This window comes from Strix uralensis, chromosome 18 (assembly GCF_047716275.1).
Source record: "Strix uralensis isolate ZFMK-TIS-50842 chromosome 18, bStrUra1, whole genome shotgun sequence".
In the NCBI taxonomy this organism is placed as follows: domain Eukaryota; kingdom Metazoa; phylum Chordata; class Aves; order Strigiformes; family Strigidae; genus Strix; species Strix uralensis.
In genome coordinates this window covers 11667057-11685474 of record NC_133989.1, presented here as the reverse complement: position 1 = coordinate 11685474, position 18418 = coordinate 11667057, and the positions used below count along the sequence as shown (strand labels likewise).

Sequence of the window (18418 nt, the reverse complement as noted above, 5' to 3'; positions counted from 1 at the left end):
CTTTGAATGCTAGCTTCTTCTCCAGAATCACTTTTTGTCCCTCTGAGATTTTTTTTTTCATTCTCTATTAGTTTCTTTGCAATATTTTTTGTTTGCTTCTGGCTTTGCCTTTCTTCCCCCGTCTTGCTTTGTCTTCTCTCCCTTAACTACAGTCTGCTTCTCATCCTAGTTTTTTGGGTATTTCTGTTTCCCTTTTTCTCTTGGGAAGCAGTCTGAAATGAAAGTCTTACACCCCTTCCTAGAAGTGTCTGCTATTTCAGAGAAGCTGGGGAATTGAAGTGTCACCCTGCATACAGGCAGCTTGACAGCTCTGCAAAACCTTGTCACCTTCAAAATTCTCCTGAGGTGAGAGACACCTTACTTTCCATTCTGGCAGCATGTGAAAAAATGATTAATAAATAAATTCCCCTTAAGATGAAGAGCTTTCAGCAGATAAAGCGTAATAGCTTCATTCCATCCTGTGCAACACTAACAGCAGCATTGTGACAGTGATGTTGGAGAGATGGGGTAACTGTCTCTTACTGTTTCTGAAACCTTAACCTGATCAGTCTTAAAAATACCATTATGTAGATGAAACGGAGCTTTTACCATGCCTGCTGTTTTATAAAGTTCAGACTTTTATACTATGAAATACTATGTTAGAAAAGCAGAAATCCTTTTAAGTGCCTTACACTGCCTCGTTGTAGCTGGCTTTGCATTATCTGTAACAACCCGTTGCGTTTCTCCTCACACTTTGGTTTGGCTTAAACACAGTTTTATTGACGAGTGAGTAAAAAGAACTCGCATCAGTATAGCAAAAGAGGAAAACTGTGCTACAGCCAGTAAACATCCAACATGTTTTTACAAGGCTCATCTATATTATAATTCTATTGATTTGCATTTATCCTATAGTTCAATTATTGTTTCATTCTGTAACTTGGTACAAAAATATCTTGTATGGTGAAAAGGATATTGTACCTGGCAAAGCTAATTACTGATACCTGCTTTGATTGCATTTCAGTGTAATTTAATTGTCTCCAATTTCTGAATAGACATTATCTTGTTGAATGCACATACAGAGACTCACACTTACCGTTCCCTTAGAAAACAAGTGCTTCCTAGATCAGCTCCTGCCCAGGTGTTCCCTTCCCCTGTTGCAAATACAACTTCTTCTCTAGAGCTGCTTCTGTGAGCCCTGCTGGGTCCGTCCCCTCCGCGCGGTGCCTGGGCAGGACGCGGGACGCTGCGGAGCAGGGAGGACACTCTCGGATCTCCCCCCGGCTGTCCTCTGGCTGCCAGGGAGGTGCATCTCCTCTTTTTATACCTGTGCTCCCTCAGGAGTCCTGTGGGCTTCTACGCGTCAGAGAATCAATTATCCTCCTGAATTTCAAAGGCTGTGTTTAGCATCCTCTTTTTTGTGTGTGTGCAAGGACGCAGGCAGGGAGGTTGTGGGGAGAGGGTTATGCCTGAGTCGAGGGTCATTTGCATCCTTTATTGTTCAGAGAGTGGAGGGCAAATAATAACAACGATAGTCTGGCAGAGTGAATGACAAATTTGCTTTGCAAGGTAAACTTCTCTTTCCCTTTGCAATTGCATTTTTTCCTTCTACTCCACAATGAGTGTGAGTTAACCATTAATACTTTCTCACACCGCCTGCTCAGGAGGGTTTATCTTTTTGCTATTTTCTTTTACTTTGATTATCAGCCTTTTCCTCCTTCTGCTTTGTTACTCACACCTGCTAGCGTTAGCGGGGCAGTTCATGCTTCAGTCCCTCGCAAACATCACAGCTTCACATCAAGCACACAAAGCAGCTGGAGAGCCCTGCTCCGTTCATGTGCTCTGGAAAAAGGCAAGGGTCTTCCCTGGGGTGCTGCATGCGCTGGCAGCTGTTTTCATTCCTGGAACAAGGTTTATGAAAGCCCCATTAAAAAGAACACATAGCCTTGGTGCCAAGAAGACCAGGACAGTTCAGAGGAGTTAAAAATGAGGTGCCAGCATGAGCTCCACCTGCCAGATTTTTCATATTGACTTTATAATGCCCAGAATTGATGGGGACCCAGACCTTCCTGTCTCAGGGCTTGTGTGACTCGATGCTGGTAAGAAGTTTCAGCAGTTGAGATGACTCATATCTGCCTGCTGCTGAATACCTTCACCTTGCACCACAGCACTCATCACCGCTATCCGTGGCAGAGAGGGATTGTAGGGAAGGACAGTGCATCTGGTGTGCACATGGGTGCCTGTGTGTGCAGGGGGTCAAAAGCATTCAGTGCTGGTCTAACTCTGCCATTGCCCCTTTGCTTCTTGCTGAGGTGAGAGATCAGCACTGTGATTATGGCTCACTTCTTAGTGAAGCAATATCCTCCTTCCAGACTGTGGGCTCTCAGTAAGCAGTAAACCAACAGTTGGAAAGGCTTGAGTAAGCTCAGCACACCAAATGACTCTAGTGTTAAATAACTGTTGCTCTATACCTAGACAGATGAGCACCAACACCCTGGGGTTCTCCCTGCTTTGAGTGCTCATGTACCCTTTGGTATCAAATCAGGACCAGTCCACTTTGCAGAGAAATCATGAGAAAGAATTGAACAAAGCAGGAGCTTGAGCTGACCCTAAACTAAGCAGCTGACCAAGGCCCTTCTAATGGAATCCAGAAACAGAACAACAATGTGAGGAGAAGCAAGAACTACTACCTTCCTCCAGCTGTAAAAACAAATGGCACCAGCCTGTTCATGGGGAGAGGATCTGCTATGCAAATCAGGCAGGTATATCATTTGTATCATCTACTCGTGAACACTGGAGAAGGGGATGTCTGGGTAGCACAGAGCAGGTTTTCCAAAATCCCTGTACGGGTGCACACAGCTGTGTGCTATCTCTGCAAACTGCAAAGGGATTTTTGTTTGCTTTTTTGAAACAATCTGTTCATGTTCTCTCATGTGTGAGGCCGGTTGTACCAATTTTTCAGCATGACTTATTTTTCTTCCACTGTCTTGGTGCTACACTGGCTGAACAGATGGATCAGACCGTGTTGTTAAACCAGTTGAGAGCCAACACTATTTCAAGGTGTTATCCTGTAGTGTGGTTTTGAACTAATTCACTATCCGCCTGGCCCGCTGCCTTACACAGAGCTGCTGTAAGATACCGGGCAATATCTCAGATCAAGGAGAATCAGTCTGTAATTGACTTGTTTATAGCTGCCTGCTGCCCAGCTTGGATTAGGAGGGCTGTGATTCACATCCATATCTCAAGTGTTCTGCTTTCAAAGTAGGCTATATAAAGCTCCATCGTCCTAGGGGTTTCCTTGTGCTGCCTGGGTTGGGTTCCTGTCATGCACAGCTGGACCCAGCAAGACTCACACAACAACAAGCTCTCTTTATGACTTCAGCTTAATTGCAGGAGGCAGCAGAAATTTCTAAAACCCCTCCAGGCTCTGTCGGGTGTATCCAGTTTAGGAGTTCTGAAATAGTGTCTATTTATGAGCAGCTTTTCTGTCCTTGGGATTTCCTGTCCCAGCTTTAGTTGAAACCTTCGTATCTTCCCAAGACGCAGAAGGGTCATTTGTGGAGCTCCTCTGCCAGACTCCTTGAGCTCTCCCTCCGGCTAGCGAGGCCGCCTCCCCTGCAGCAGCCATGGCTGTGATCCCCACTACTGCCGGCAGGTCAGCCTCAGCTTGAGTCCGACGATGGGTTCTCTGCCTGCTAACATCTCTGGATAAAGATGCTACAGACTGTGATAGGGTCCAGTGTTGTTTGGAGCCAGTTTTGCATCCATCCGTGTTGCAGTGTACATTTGAGCTGGCAACTGTGGTCTTTGTTCTCATGGTCATTTTTTAGTAGGGTAGTCAGGCAGGTAGAGCTGGTAGCCCCTGCACACGCAGGAGGGTGGCTCTGGCTGCAGTTCTGCACTCCTGACAGCCCGAGAGCTGCTCTGTGCATATCAGTGGCGTTCAAAGTCTAAACATACTGGTTGTGTGACAGTATTCCTCATGGGAACTTCGTTTTAGGGGTAGTATCAATAATAATTTGGCACAACAGATGACAAACTTGTTTTGCAAAACAAACAGCTTTTTCTCTTTAGAATATCTCTTGTTTTGTCCCTAGAACCTTCCCGGTTTCTCCCCACCTCTCCTCCCTACTGCAGCTGGCTCCCAAAACATGAGGAATGTAACACTCGAATTACCTCCCACAGATCATCACTTCAGGTTAGCAACACGCAGTGGGTAACTGTCCATTTGTCCCCTAAACCCAAGCCTACACCAGTGCAAGCCAGATGGAGTCTACAGCCAGGTATGAGCTGCCGCAGGTACCTTCTGCAGCTGGAACTGCCGGATTTTGGAGTCACATCCATGCAGACCTAACCTCCCCAGGGTCCTTGGGTGAAGCGCATGCCAGCTAGTTTTATTTCAGTGCCAATCATTCGCTGACAAAGGACACAGCATTAGGATCCTGCAGCAATTTCCCAGATATTGATTTCCTCTTAGCTTTACCTCCTCCGGTCTCCATGCCATGCTTTAAAAAATTGCCTCTGTCTATTCCAGGTGCACAACATACAGCTTCAGATAAGCTGAGGAGTATGTGAAATGGTCCTGCTCACCTTGTGAGGTTGAAACTAATGACAGTAAGAAGTAACTCATCAAATGACAAAAAAAGCTTTTCTGCACTTCTCCAAAATGGCACAGACAGTGGCTGTTGGTCCCCAGTTTCTCCAATCTCCACCACTTCTGAGAGAGCCCCACACAACTGTTCTCCCTGGTTTTCTTTTACTTCAGAGATGTGGTGGTAATTTATCGCAAATGCCCTAATGGTAAATTAAACAGAACTGCCTAAGATTAGAGGTTATATTTTTTGCCTAGGTTTGCTATCTTAGAGGTAGGATGGAACACATTTTGGTTCAAATGTTTTATCCCAAGTGGTAGAACTAAGGCACACTATAAGTAAGTTGATCATCAATCATTTAATTACATTGTCCATTACTGCTACATACACAGTAACTTTCATTCCTAAGTTTTTTGCAAAAATGCAATCATTGCTGTGGATGGCAAGCAACCAAAATGAGATGAGAAAGACAAGATTTGGCCTGTGTTGCCAGTTTCTTCTAAAGAAGAAGCAAAGGACCCAAAACTTAAACCCAGCAGGTGTGGTGAGACTTGCCATTAGAAAATCATACAAGACTTGGCTTCTCCACCTTGAAAGGATAAAGTGCTGGGATTTGGATCTTCAGATCCTCCAGACTCAATCCTTTGAACATCAATAGATTACCTAAGGAGAATTTTCCCTTGAGGAATTCAGATTGGTAGGAAGCTGAATACAAACATCAAAATAATCTCAAGGAAGGAGTCCCTCTGGATGAGAGCCCAGTTGGAACTATGAGAATGAGTCTGAAGCAAGGGATCAGATTAAAACCAGACAAAATAAATCAGTAATTTAAAATGTGCAAGAAGTGCTATCAGAAAGGACTGTCTCATAGCGTTAAAAGCCTGCTTGAAAAGCCTACTTAATCTTCAAACATTAATGTATCACCGAGACTACAATAGAGCAAATGGCACCAGCCTGCAAGATGTGTATCTGTCAGGAGGCCTGATGAGCTCGGTGGGTGAGATCCATTTATAGAGCCCGTACCTGCCTGGCTCTGTTTATTTCCTAGCAGAGTTGCTGGAGTGTTTCAGCATCGTCCAAGTGAACTGCCAAGATGTCAGCATGTTGCACTCAGCTGTAGGTTTGAGAAGTACCGGTTCCTGAATTTCTGGCTCTCTAAATACTATCTCCTTCCTCTTCCAACCCCGGCAGACAGAGCTTGGATGCCAGCAGTGAAAGTCGGTAATTAAGGAGTTCATCTTTGGTCTTAGCACTCTCATTTCAGTTAGGAAAGGAGCCTTGACTAGAAGGTTACACAGCACATTGCAGCTAGAACCAATGAACAGGGCTTCAATCCTAAACCTGTCACCGACTTGCAGCGACCAGGCTCACAAAGGTCCTTTGGCTGCTGGTGCCCCACTTGAGGACCCTACTCCTGATGTTTGGAAGCTCTGAGACCTTCATACTCCGGGATGGAGAGGCAGCGTAGGAAGGGGTCTGTGAATCTCTGTGCAGAGGGCCCTAGTGACTACCCCAACGACAGCCCTTCCCCTCAAAGCAGGCTGTGAATTAGTCTACATATTTTCTGTGACTTCGTTTCCCATCAGAATCCAAATGTCGCTGTTACTGCTCTCCTTGGGAAAGTCCTTTGAAAGCTTCTGACAGAAAACAGAATTTGAGGAAGATGTGTCACTGGTATCGTGAAAGTAAAATGTAGTTTATGGAGAGGGAGCGAGGAGGGCTACATTTCCAGTAAGGGCTGAAAAATGAAAGCAGTTGTTACTAATTTTTTCCTGCTGAATAATAATATGCAACCTGAGGATGAGAAGACCTCGGTGCACAAGGATGTGGTACATGTACCATGAATGGTAATAAATAGGTCTCACTGCAAAGACATGCAGGAAATACTGCAATGCAAACCGAAGGAGAAATGTAGAAAGGGCTAAAAAAGCTAAGGATGATTTGGATTTGGAGAAAGACTTTATGCCTGAGCTCTGTCTACTTAGATTTGGGTGCTGACAAAATTGCCATTTCCGCTTGTTGAATCAGTTGTAGCTTTGAAACACACTGACAACTCGTAGGCTTTGGAAAAAATCTTCCCTTTTTTTATAAATAGCTTCCTTTTGTATCATTTCACAATCAGCTGAAACGAACGGGTCAGTGTGGTGCTGGTGAAAGGCACGCAGCCACAGCGGGCTGATGGCACCACCTGCTTGCGGTTCAAAGGCTGAGTGTCTCCGTGCAGAGCCTGGCACCGCTCTACCAGGGTCTGATGGTCTCCGGGGCGGGATAGTGGTGGAGGGAGTGGGAAGGAGCTGTATAAAAACTGCAAATTTCACCTGCGTATTTCTACTTAGACTAAGTAGTGGCACTTCTGCTGGGGGAGAGGAGGAGAAAGGAAGGAAACATACAGTATCGGTTGGAGTCTAAGCGTGTATTTTCCCCTTCGCCTGCAAACTTCAAACTGTGAGGATCAGAGCCCATGAGAAGGTGTGTGTGGACAGCAGCACCACCAAATTCAGTGTACTGGTAGTATTGGGAAGAATTTAATCTGGCCGTTTAATCCATACTGATAGGATTTCTCCTGACATTCACAAGAATTATTTCTCCCTCCTCAGTGTTTTTGTGTCCTAAATAGTGTTTGGGAGCTGAAAGGGCAGATCCTGAGCTCTGGGTTTATCCCTTAGCCAGTACAGCCACTCACCAGGGACAGTGAAAGCTCTGGTAATTATTTAAGAGTAATTTTTTTCTTAGGACTTTTATGCTGTAAGAATTTCTTTGTACAAGTATCTCTGGCCTCTGAAACTCGCAGCCGTGCACATTCTCCAGTTGTCTGTAAAATCTTCTGCACTTAAAAAGATGAAAGGTTTTTAATCCAATTGCTCAAAACCTTTGAAATTGTTTTCATTAATACCCATTTAATTCAAATGCTTGGCAACAGCCTAGAAAATCCTTTTATTACAAATGCCATACCTTACTCCCTCAATAGATAAGTAACCGATTAGGTTTTCCCCAAAGTATTTAGGCTCTCTGATAGCAAAGCTCTGCAGCAAAACTGACCTGGCACTACTGATATTTTAGGGTTAGGAAAAGAGCAAAACAAATCAGATTCTTTAAATACCACAAATGAACAAAACAGAGCACAAGCCATTTTTCCCTTTGTAGGCCATCTTATCAAGACATCTCCATTTCAGAGTTGGATAGCAAATCGGGACATTAAAAATAAAAAAAAGAACAGCAAGAGCAAAGCCAGAAGCTTGCATCTTAATTGTTGCTACCACAGCAATTCAAGGGAACAGATCAAAACCTCATAGATAAAGAGAAATCCGCCAGGACTGAAAGGCCACACTATTGATGGCGTGGATTAAAATGCTCGCACTGAGGGGGCGAGAACATTAACCCTGAGGTGTAAAGGCCCAGGGCACTTCGCTGCCAGAGGGGCCGACCCGGGCCTGGCCGTAGGGACCTACCGGGGGGTCAGCACCCACAGGCGCCCACAGGTGGGGCGGAGCCCGCGGCAGCGTGAAGCCGAGCGGTCTCAGGAGCCTTTCGGAACGCAGGCGCTGGCGGAGCCCGGCCCCACAGGCCAGCGGGCCGCCCGCAGGCCGCCCTTAGCAACCCGGCACCCCGGGCGGTTGCTAGGGGCGGGGCGGGACGCACTTCCTGCCGCGCAGGAATCACTTCCGGGGCGGCGAGGCCTGGCCGTGAGGGGCGGTGAGCGGGATGGGCGGCCGTGAGGGGGAGGCTGGGGGGCTCTCGGGGGGGTCTGGAGCGGCGCGGGGGCCTGCTGGAAAGGTGTATGTTGGAAAGGAGGGATGGAGCGGTGGCTTCAGCACCGCCCCGGCCCCCCCGGGAAGCGGGTGGCAGAGCTTCGGGTGCAGGGGAGCCTCGCCGGCTCCGCCGCGGCCCGCGCCTCCTGCTGCAGCCAGGGCTGGCCATCGCTCCTTGCAGGGAGAAGCGGCGCAGAGCTGTGCTCTCGAGAGGGGAGGAGGGACGCTGGGTGCCCCTGCTCTGAGGCTGCACAGCTGCTTCTCCTTACAGCCCCGGGCCCGGCTGGCAAAGCCGGCTGCCTGGCCCCGGGCCCGTAAGCCCGCAGGCTGCTCGGCCTCGCTCACGGTCATGTTTTCAGCGGCGCTAAGCGCGCCCAAATCCTTCTGGAGCCAATATGAATTGGCCAGTCTCCATCCCAACACCTACTAAGTCATTTCAGAAATCCAGCGTGAGCCTTTTTTGCCTCATCCTTTGATGGAAGCTTTCATGTTCTCCACCGATACTGTTGCTCTTTATTTCCACCCCAAGAGGAAGCTAATATATATATTATTTGAAGTGCTCCTGTGGCTTTGTTCTATGCTAATTATATAGTGCTAGGCCTTGAAGATGCCAGTTGGGAAATACAGGACAGCAAAAAGAAAGGTTTGAGCCTGTCCTAGCTCTATTGAGATGGCTAGTTTATGGCCCTGGTCCTGAAAACACATGGTTATTTATCGTAGGGCCTGATCCTGCGCCCAGGGGGACAGCCACATCATCTTACAGTGGTGTCACTGAGCAAAAGCATGATCCTGCAGCCCTGAGTAGGCCCTCTCTGGATCTGTGGTACAGCTCTGGCTTTGCTACAGGACCAAGTCCTTTTGTGTGGGGGTCATTAGCTTGCTGTAAAATGCTAGTAGAGACAAGACTGAATATTTTTGAACTGATAGTCAAAATCAATTACTTTATTGCAGAGAAACTGTTTGTGACCTGTTTCTGCTGTTATGTTCCAGTGAGATGGCCAGGCTTGTGGGGAGAGGTAGTAGCTGCTGTTAAACCAGATGAGTAAGCTGGTGGGGTGGGGTGGGGGGCAGGAGTTACCTCTCAGGGTCTGAAGTAGGAGTACCAATCTTTAAATGCAATTTAAGAACAGTTTAAGTGTAGCCATGTTCATAGTTGAGGTGGTCTGAGGAAAAAGGTGGTTGATAATCCATGGTGAAGAAGAGATGTTAGCCAAGGAAGTGGTGGTGAAACTGTTAGCTTCTCGGGAACAAGGAGGAAGACTCCATTATCCAGGGACCTGTTGGACTAGCTGCAAGGCAAAGTGTCAGGAGGTAGTGCTCTCCATGAGAAAACTCACTTTGCGAGTTTTGTGTGGTGCAGAAGGTGGCCTGCCCTGACACTGAGCCCTGGTTCCCCAGTGCTCAGCTTTGGCCTGCTCATTTGGCTAAGGTTTAGCCTCCTTGTGTGTGCGGGTTTGGGCATTGTGTTAACCACTGGAGTTTTTTAAAACAGGGAAGAATTTTGCTAATATTAGTTCAGCTCCACTGACAGGAAAACTAGTGGTCCAAATGTGGGTTGCCTGCGGTGGCTACAGTGCAAGCGAGGATGCTTTACTGTGACTTGTTGGAGCATGATGTCAGGTCTTCTCTGAGCATATTTCATGGGGTAGTGCTTAAAATGGTAGTGGCAGCTGCTACCAGCTTGCATGAGAGCTCTTGATGCTGGTCATGTCACCTGGGTTTGTTAGAAAATTACTAATACCTTCAAAGGAGGTGACATAGAAAAGGGGAAAGGAGGAAAGTGAGGATGGAGATTTTTTTGTTTTCATTGTATCAGTTTCCTTTTCTGGTTTATTTTTGTGTGTTGTGTTTCAGGTGTATGAATCCGGATTATCAGTAGGAGTTTGTCCTGAGAAAACTCCAGGTGAGGAATGAAGCAATATCCCTTTCTGCTCTGTTTGAGGAAGGGGGTGGGCAAGAATAAGGTTTTCAAAAGATATCCCAATAAATGAAGTTGAAATAAAATGCAACTCAGGGGTGAAATTTCCCATGACTGTGTTTCTTGCTTAGGACCTGCTGCCTTAGTGGGCAGGGGGAGAGGGCATTTTAAAAGTTAAAAGCCATTAGGGATGAGCCACTTTCATGCATGCTTTGTTGACATCGGTGTACATCTGGTGCAGCCTTTGGGTCTGCGTTGTGACTTGCTGAGCGTGGGTGGCCCAGCGTGTATTCTGGCTTCATGCACAGGTCCCATGCAGCCCTTGTTTACTGAATTTTAATCAAAATTTGAAAAATTTTCTTTTGCTGAAATACAAACCTGGAAGGGACTGCAAGAAGTCACCTATTCTTATCTGCTGATTCAAAGGCAGGATTATATGTACTCACGCCCCATCCCAGGGGAATGCTTATCAGATCTGCTCTTCTGAATCACCAGTAACAGGGATTCCACAGTCTCTGTATTCCAGTGGGTGGCAGTCCGTGCAGTTGGGAATTTTTCTTCTTTTAAAATTCAAAATAATATCCCATACTTGAACTGAATTAAAATTGTTTCTTGTAATTTATATACCACTCCTTTTAGTATGTCCCCAAATGACATTTGCCTCTTATGCAATGTTGATTGATTCTCAAATTTATCAACTAACTTTACTCAAATTATACTCTTAAGTTTACCATCTTTCTGAACTGGGTGACATCTGCAGATTGTAGAAATCTCCTCCTAGCCTGAGAAATACAGAGCCTGCTGTGGAGATAATTTCTAGGAGGCAGATTACTACCATTCAGCTAAAACATGCATGCAGCACAATCTCACACCCAGGCTTCGGTAATATAGAGAGTTGTAAATATCAGTCAGTAGTGCTGATTCAGTAAGTGCACACCAAGATCATACTGATCAGGAAAACGGAGTAAGACGGTAATCACAACTGAGTTCTGATGGCATCTCAGACTAATTGAATTTCCCTTTTGGGACTTTGTGGCATACTCCAGCAATTGTGGCAGGAGAGTTCTGTTATTGTAGAAAGCCATTAGTCATTCATAGAATGAATTGACAACTCCATTAGCAAAAGACAAAGGAAGGAAGAAAGGATGGTCTCGTGGCTGAGAAACTAGCTCGGGACCCAGGAGATCAATGTTTAACTCTGCCATAAAATACCTCTGTGACCGTCGCATGGTGTAACCAGCCACTAAAGCCATGCTTAACTTGAAACAGATAACTCTTTCCTCTGCCTTCAACAGATCTACCTTCTCTGTGGTTTATTTAAGTAATAGTTGGTTTTGTACACCATCTAAAACAACAAGGCTGTGACCGCATATACAATGTAAGTCAAAGCGAGTAATAGTCACCTTGCATGCATGATCAACTTCGGGAAAAGTATATTCTTGCTTATTAAGCTTTTCCCTTATTGTTTAATGAATATTGTTCACATTTGGTTTGTCTTGCCCTCACCTGCAAATGCACTAATACTAGCATTTGAGGACTATTTTCTTAGGCAGATGGTAAAAGACAAGCATTCAAATAAAATGCAACTTTCTTTTCCCTCTTTGTATTGGATCTGTAGATTGAGGGTGTCTTAAAAAAACCTGCATGAGGTAGTCTTTCAGTTTTTGGTAATGGAAAGTAAATTCCAGAAAGCATGATGCAAATAATTGCTCTTTTTTTTCCCCTCTTTTTGTAGTAACCAGTCTTCTTGAGAGCATTAGAGGAGAAGGGTGCACTCACGATGGCTGCTGAGTTGGATTTCTCCCCACCTGAAATCCCTGAGCCCACATTCATGGAGAATGTGCTACGCTATGGACTCTTCTTTGGAGCCATTTTCCAGCTTATCTGTGTGCTAGCCATAATCCTGCCAGTTTCAAAGTCCCATAAGACAGTAAGCAGTACTCTTTAATATTGATATAGGTGGGCAGAGTCAGAGAAAACAGGATGGCAGAGAACCTTGAGTAGCTAATGGAGACACAGTGGTCTGCCCCTGGGATTGATGACAGTTTCATTGTTGGTTCTCTTTCCTTCCCTCTAGCTTTCCCACCTCCAGCTTTTGTCTTGTGACTTACCCCCAGATCAGAAAGTCAGGAACAAATACCTGAGTCAGGGTCTCTGTGAATATCAGTGAAAAAAGTGACCTGGAGCACTGGCAAGGTGTGCTGAATGTACATGCTGTTCCTGACTGCCCACGAGGAGGCTTTAGTCCCAACCCCATACTGTCATCCTGCTGCTGATTTGCTTTATTAATTGCCAGGCATGGCGTCCCCTTTGCAGGACCTGCCTTTCAGGAAGTGACTTTGGGCTCAAGTTTGTGTGCGATTTCTGGAAACAAGATACAGGTGAAATTCGTAATATATTTTAACATGAGGAAGGCAGCTTTCAGTACAGACACCCAATCCTGTGCCGGCAAGTGGAGGGTCCTTTGATGTAGTTAGTAGAGGAAAAGTTTAAAGTGGAAGGCTGAGGTGAGCTACGGGACTCTGATTCCTCTAGACTGGGCCACAGTGGGATGACCTGCATCTGCCTGGCTTTTCTGATAAAAGGGCTCTGTGTGCTTGGTAATGCCTGTGGTGCTGGGGACAGATGTAAGGCTGTAAGTTTGGTGTTTTGATACAGATTTTGTCTAAATGCATATCATATATTTTCAGTAACAACTCAGCATGGGAAGTTTTGTTTTCAGGCTATCTTTATTGCCATGTTTGCTCCCTCTTGTAAAGAAGCAGCACGGAAATTTTCAGCGTATCTGGGGAAGGAAATGCCTGAGGGTGAGGTACAGTGTGAAGGATGCAGTTCATGACCCAACTCTTCCACGTTTAACTGCCGGTGTGATGTGAAGTGGCGTTGATGTCCTGGATCGGTGACGCTGCCCCGACATGGGTGCGTGCTCCCTCCTGCTAGTCCTGCTACAGGAGCTGCAGCAGGGAGATGAACCAGGCAGCTGCTGGTCACGAGGCGGTGGCATTGCAGGTCTTGCACCGTTACTCTGCAGCCACCAGTGCCCATCTGTCAGAGTCCATGGTTTCTCCTGATAAATTTTTGAGAAATACTGACTAGCCTGATTCTTGAAAGCTGAAAAGAGTGAGAGCTTTAGTTTGAAGTGGGAAACTGAAGACCAGGCCCGCAATTAAAACGATAAAGCTCAGGGACCTGTTACTGTTTTAAGTTGCAAGCATGCTTTGATGCTTGCATGCTCTACTTTTTATTTTCTCCATGTGTATACTGTCCTCTTGATTTACTGTCCACATAACTAATTTACAAGACCGTAAACACCAGAGGCTACCCCTCCAGGTCTCAGGAATGATGCTTGAGTCTGGGCAGGCTGTTGAGGAGCTTCTCTGTCTTGGAGGCTTCAGGCTTTGAAGTCTACCTTGGTTTGAACATTAGAAGGCAGCAGTGCTCACTTTACAGCAGCAGCACACTGCATCCCTGAGTAATATGTTGCTCCATTTCTCCAGAGCCTGCCAGCTCCCTGTGTGCCGGTTACAGCCTTTGGAAAGCCAGCCAAGTCTTCTTCCTTGGAAAGCCACACAGATGTGAACTGTAATAGCCCAGTAACTTGAGAGACGTTTGAACCAAGCTCCTTGATTAAAAGGATACTGTCAGATGCTCGCCTCCCCCTCCATTATCTGGAGCGCTCTCTTGGAAGCTTGAAACTAGCACGTCTTGCTCAGCCATTTTTTGTGTGTCCTTTTCCAGTTGGCACGCTCTGACTGATAGAAACCAAGATGCTAAAGCAATATTTATACTCAAATGCATTTAATGAAAGGAGGCAATCTGCATGTGTGCGCTTTCTCAGATGAGACTGGCGCTGTTCCCTTGTGTTTTTACAAGATAACTAGACTTTATTTCTCATGGCTGAAATATTATCTGTCATCTCGCCTGAAGGAAACTAGCAGCATATCTAAGCATTCCTTGTTAGTCCAGGTGAAGAAAGCTTTGCCTGCAATTCCCTCCCTGGATTTTGGGCTTGGTTTAGAGGCTCTGAACTTTACATTCTTACTACTGTTTTGGGGAATATTTTTTGTCTTGCACATGATAGTGATTAACATTTGGCAGAAATACCTGCTGAATGTTTCCATGCACACTGGTGATGATATGGTATTTTCTCCTTTTCCTAATTTAAACAGTTTTCATTTAGAGCTGATTTTCTTCTTGCCTTTAAAGTTGGTTTTGTTTTTCTTCTCCAAAGCCAGTTTTAGACACTTAAGCTTTTAACGGCTTCTCTGGTAACAAGCTGTTTCCATGCATAAACTCACACTCATCAAAAAGCACATGCAGAAGAAGCAGAGATGGTGCTGCTTGAGTCTCATTAAATGTGGACTCAGTTTGATGTAGATGTGTTCCAACAGAGATACCCAGCACTTGCTTCCTTTGGCTTATACTCAGATTCCCAAAGTGAGCTGTCAGCAAATTGTAGAAGAAAGTTACTGATTGTTTCTTAATTGATTCTTGTAGGACTCGGACAGTTTTGAGCCTAAGAATTCGGAGACAGTGAAGAAGCCAAAGGCAACTGCTCCACAAATAAGCAAGAAACCCAAGAAGGAAACCAAAAAGAAACGATAAACGCATGACCGATGAGCCTCAAAAGACAAAATAATCACCTATAATCATGCTTCCTCGGAGATGACATCAAAGGCAATTAACTATATTAAATGGTTTTCTGGCATTGCCATGCTTTACCTTTTGGGGACAAGGGAGAAGAAACTTAAAAGAGTGGAAGGGGTGGGGTTCTGCCATAGATTTCTTACAAGCAAAGAGGACTTCACATGTCCAGGACTTCATTTGGCATGATTAATGTGTCAGTCACCGTTAAAGTAACTTCTGTCATTTCTGATGGGTAGAGAGGCCTGTTGTCCTAGCTCCCGCATGCTGGCTTGGATTTGTAGTAAAGTCCCTGTGGAAGGTGGAGCATGGGTTTGCTACTTTGGATACCGGTTTGTGTTGTATTTTTTGAAGGCGGAGGGATCAAATGGATCAAGGGTACCGCACTACACAGCTTTGTATTCATCTCTGTTGTCATCTAGTCTGAAATACATAGCTGCGTTTTATGGCTTAATAATAATGTCTTTGTCATATTCTTTAATTCTTTAGGTAATAACGCATCAGATTCCAGACTGCTGTAGATGAAAGCTTTCATTTCCCCAGCGTCGCTACCTCTTTCTTACTCCCCACCCATGCATTTTTCCTTTCTATTCCCACCCTTGAAAGCAGGTACATTTCAGGGAGTTGAGACTGTGTTGGGGGCTGCAATGAGTACAAGAATCGGGGAACAGTTGGATTCTGGAAGGTGCAGAATTTAATGCTGTGCTAATGGGGTGTTCTTGGAAACTTGGGAAGACCAGGTACTGCATGTTGGAGAGAAGCTGCTCTGGGGCGGGAGTGTCGGAGTGCTGCACTGGGCATGGATCAAACAGCGCTGCCTCGCTGTGCCGTTGATAAACCCTCGTGTCAGCTGGCTGAGTCCTAACCGTGTGCTCCATTTCAACACAGCTGGGGTTTGGTGCATTTGCAAACTCCCTCCCAGCCTTACCTGCTACAGTCTGCTGCATCTCCTCTTGCTGCATTCTTCCTGAAGTGAAATAGGAGCTCAGCCTGAGGAGATGGGTATTTTAAGATCCAAGGGGCAGCAAGCTAGCTGTGTAGCATGACTACATGGTGAGAGACATAATCCACAATGTTCCTTCAGGCTCTGGCTCTCCAGGCCCAGGGACAATCTAGTATTAGATTTAAATATGGCTAGACAGGCCTGGAAAGAGATAGGTGGTGACGTAGCCACAGAGTCTCTGTAGGGCAGCTCAAGCTTCCTGATGCCAGCTCACATCTTGGTTTGTTTGATCACGAATGAGTCAATGGGAGGAGAACCTGCTCTTTTAGGCGCACCCAGGGTTCAGAGCAGCTTTGAAGGAAAGGGTTCTCTGGCAGGCCTGCAAGTCTGCCATCCCTTTTGCATACATAGACTCCCATCCTCAATTCACGAATGCCTTGGGAGCCTGGGTACGGTAGCAGTGCTGTGCTGCGCTGCGTGTTCTCTAACAGGAGTTGAACAGCACCTTTGCAGGAACCACCAGTGTTAAGAACAGCCACGTTCTCTGCTTGCTTTTGCTTTTGATGGGTGGGACAGATGGATCCCAGTACCAGTTTGATTCTAACCTCTCACTGCTTCCCCGCTCCAGGCTCTCTGCTTCTCTTAACCAGAATGCTGACACAAGTTGCACTGCTTAAAATCCGGCTTGGAGTTCGGCTTTAAATTCAGCATTTTCTTTTTCTTCTCTTTTTTTTTTTTTTTTTGAGTCTACATAAAGGCGATACTAGGAGGACAGAACAAAGCATGGGAGAGACAAGCATTCTGAAGTTGCTTTGAGTTCTCAGTACAAAGAAACATTACAAAAATTTCCCACGCAAATAACAACAATATTGTGCTACAAGTTTCCATTACGGACCCGTGTTCCTGCCTGTGATCTGCAAGGGAAAGAAAAGTGTTGCCACTGCCCTGGGTGGGTACTGCAGATCACTTCTTCCATTTTAATAAATGAGGATGGTGGTTGTTTTAGCTGACAACTCTGGCTTTCTGCAGGTTACCTAAAGAGAGGGGGGGTAATGCTTTAATGGAATTGCAACTATTGAAAGAGTAGCACACACTACCTGAAACATAGAAGCTCTTCAACAGCTAAAAACCAGTTAGAGATGAGCGCTGTGGCTTTTACCTGAAATAGCAGGCTACTGCATCAACACATCAACATCTATGTCTAGCTATTTGCAGGCTGGCTTACTCATTGCTAAGTAGAAATCATGGATATTGGGGTTTGGTTTTGTTGGGGGGAAGAGGGATTAAGATAAATTTCCCAGTCTGTTCCTAACAGCTTGTTACCTATTTCAATGCTCTTGTTAGCTGAACTTATAGTATGTTTTTAGAGATTATCAATATCCCATGTATTTTAGTTTCTCTTGAAATGTGTAATAAATACAACCAGAATCTCTTTGTTTAAAAAGAAATCTGTTTTTAAAGTTGTGCTGCCTCTTTCCATGCATTCACTGTGAAAGCTGCTGGAACTCTCAGACTATAGGAACACAGGGACATAAATAGCCTATTCATAAAAATGATCCATTAAGGGAGAGCCTTTCACATCCTTTAATCTGTGAGAAATGGGTTAGTTAATACTGTCAGGCATGTGTGCATCTGTACCTGTGTTTGACTTGGAAGTAGCAAACTATTTCCCAGTACAGCTTCACCTTCCTGGAAGGAAGGAGGAAGTGATGCGATGACTAAATTAATTTGCCTCTCATGAGAGATTTTGGCTCCAAGAGCCCCCATGAAGGTAACAACAATAAAGGCATCATTTGTTAATAATACAAGCAGGGGGTTAGATGGGGGTTCAGTGGACTGGTAATCGGGATTTCCAGTAGCCCCTTGGTGTGTGATTGTAGCTGGTGTGTGACTGGAGCGCAGAGCTGTCTGGTGGCTCTTCTTGGCTGCAGTGAGACTGGCCTGGTAGCCAAGCTTTGGCAAGCATCTGTTGATTCCCTCACAGAAAACTAAAAGAGAAGGACTAGTGTGGTGACTCCTTTAATTCCCAAGCTCTTTTCTCCAGACTGTTTTGTAATTAACATCCCAAAGGGAGCTGAAGACCTCATTAAGTCACTTCTGTTGAAGAGGAGGTTTTCAAAGGTCTGTCTCCAGATCCCAGCCAGCAGGCAGCACCTCGGTGAACAGCACCTTGCTCTGCCACCCAAAGCCTAGGAGCTGGGCTGAGAGCTGGGTTTCCTCTGCTGATGGGTGTTACAGAGTTCCTGTCCCTCAACAGGCTGAGCCTCAGCTCTGAAGACACATGGCTGGGAGTTGAGAATTCCTTGCTTGGTTTTTGATCATGCTCAAGCAGCTCTGCCTCTCTGGCCATGCTCATCTCACCAGCTGTGGCCATCACCGTCCCCTGGAGCTGTCCCACGCTCGCAAAGCATCCTTGTGCTCCTCCAGCACGAGCAGCACAATCCCTTGAGACGGGCTAATAAGTAGCTCGTGACTGGAGTTCCAGTTCACATAGTTCAATTAAATCCCTGTTAATCTTGTTCAGACCTAATTTACTTTCATTCTCATACACACGCTTTTCTCTGCTTCAGAGAGATTCTGGTGAGGTTCCCTACTG

General features: G+C 45.7%; 1 protein-coding gene across 4 annotated transcripts; it reads left to right on the top strand.

Annotated features, from left to right (window-relative positions):
- The first annotated feature begins 8217 nt into the window (after nucleotides 1-8217).
- MANBAL (mannosidase beta like) lies at nucleotides 8218-17270 on the top strand. 4 transcript variants are annotated; one of them, XM_074888210.1, is made up of 6 exons: nucleotides 8218-8261; nucleotides 9269-9359; nucleotides 10172-10220; nucleotides 11531-11613; nucleotides 11971-12165; nucleotides 14733-17270. In XM_074888210.1, the coding sequence occupies exons 5-6, from the start codon at nucleotides 12016-12018 to the stop codon at nucleotides 14838-14840; spliced, it is 258 nt and encodes an 85-aa protein (XP_074744311.1). In that variant the 5' UTR covers nucleotides 8218-8261; nucleotides 9269-9359; nucleotides 10172-10220; nucleotides 11531-11613; nucleotides 11971-12015; the 3' UTR covers nucleotides 14841-17270. The 4 variants fall into 4 exon arrangements, with proteins under 4 accessions (XP_074744311.1, XP_074744310.1, XP_074744312.1 ...); XM_074888209.1 differs by lacking the exon at nucleotides 11531-11613; XM_074888211.1 differs by lacking the exon at nucleotides 9269-9359 and having other exon boundaries at nucleotides 8222-8261.
- Nucleotides 17271-18418: the final 1148 nt, after the last annotated feature.

Bases quoted from the DNA above. Each gene is read 5' to 3' on its own strand.
- MANBAL (XM_074888209.1), top strand. From the start codon at position 12,016: ATGGCTGCTGAGTTGGATTTCTCCCCACCTGAAATCCCTGAGCCCACA. The intron at 12,166-14,732 runs GTAAGCAGTACT...TGATTCTTGTAG, and splicing joins TTTCAAAGTCCCATAAGACA to GACTCGGACAGTTTTGAGCC.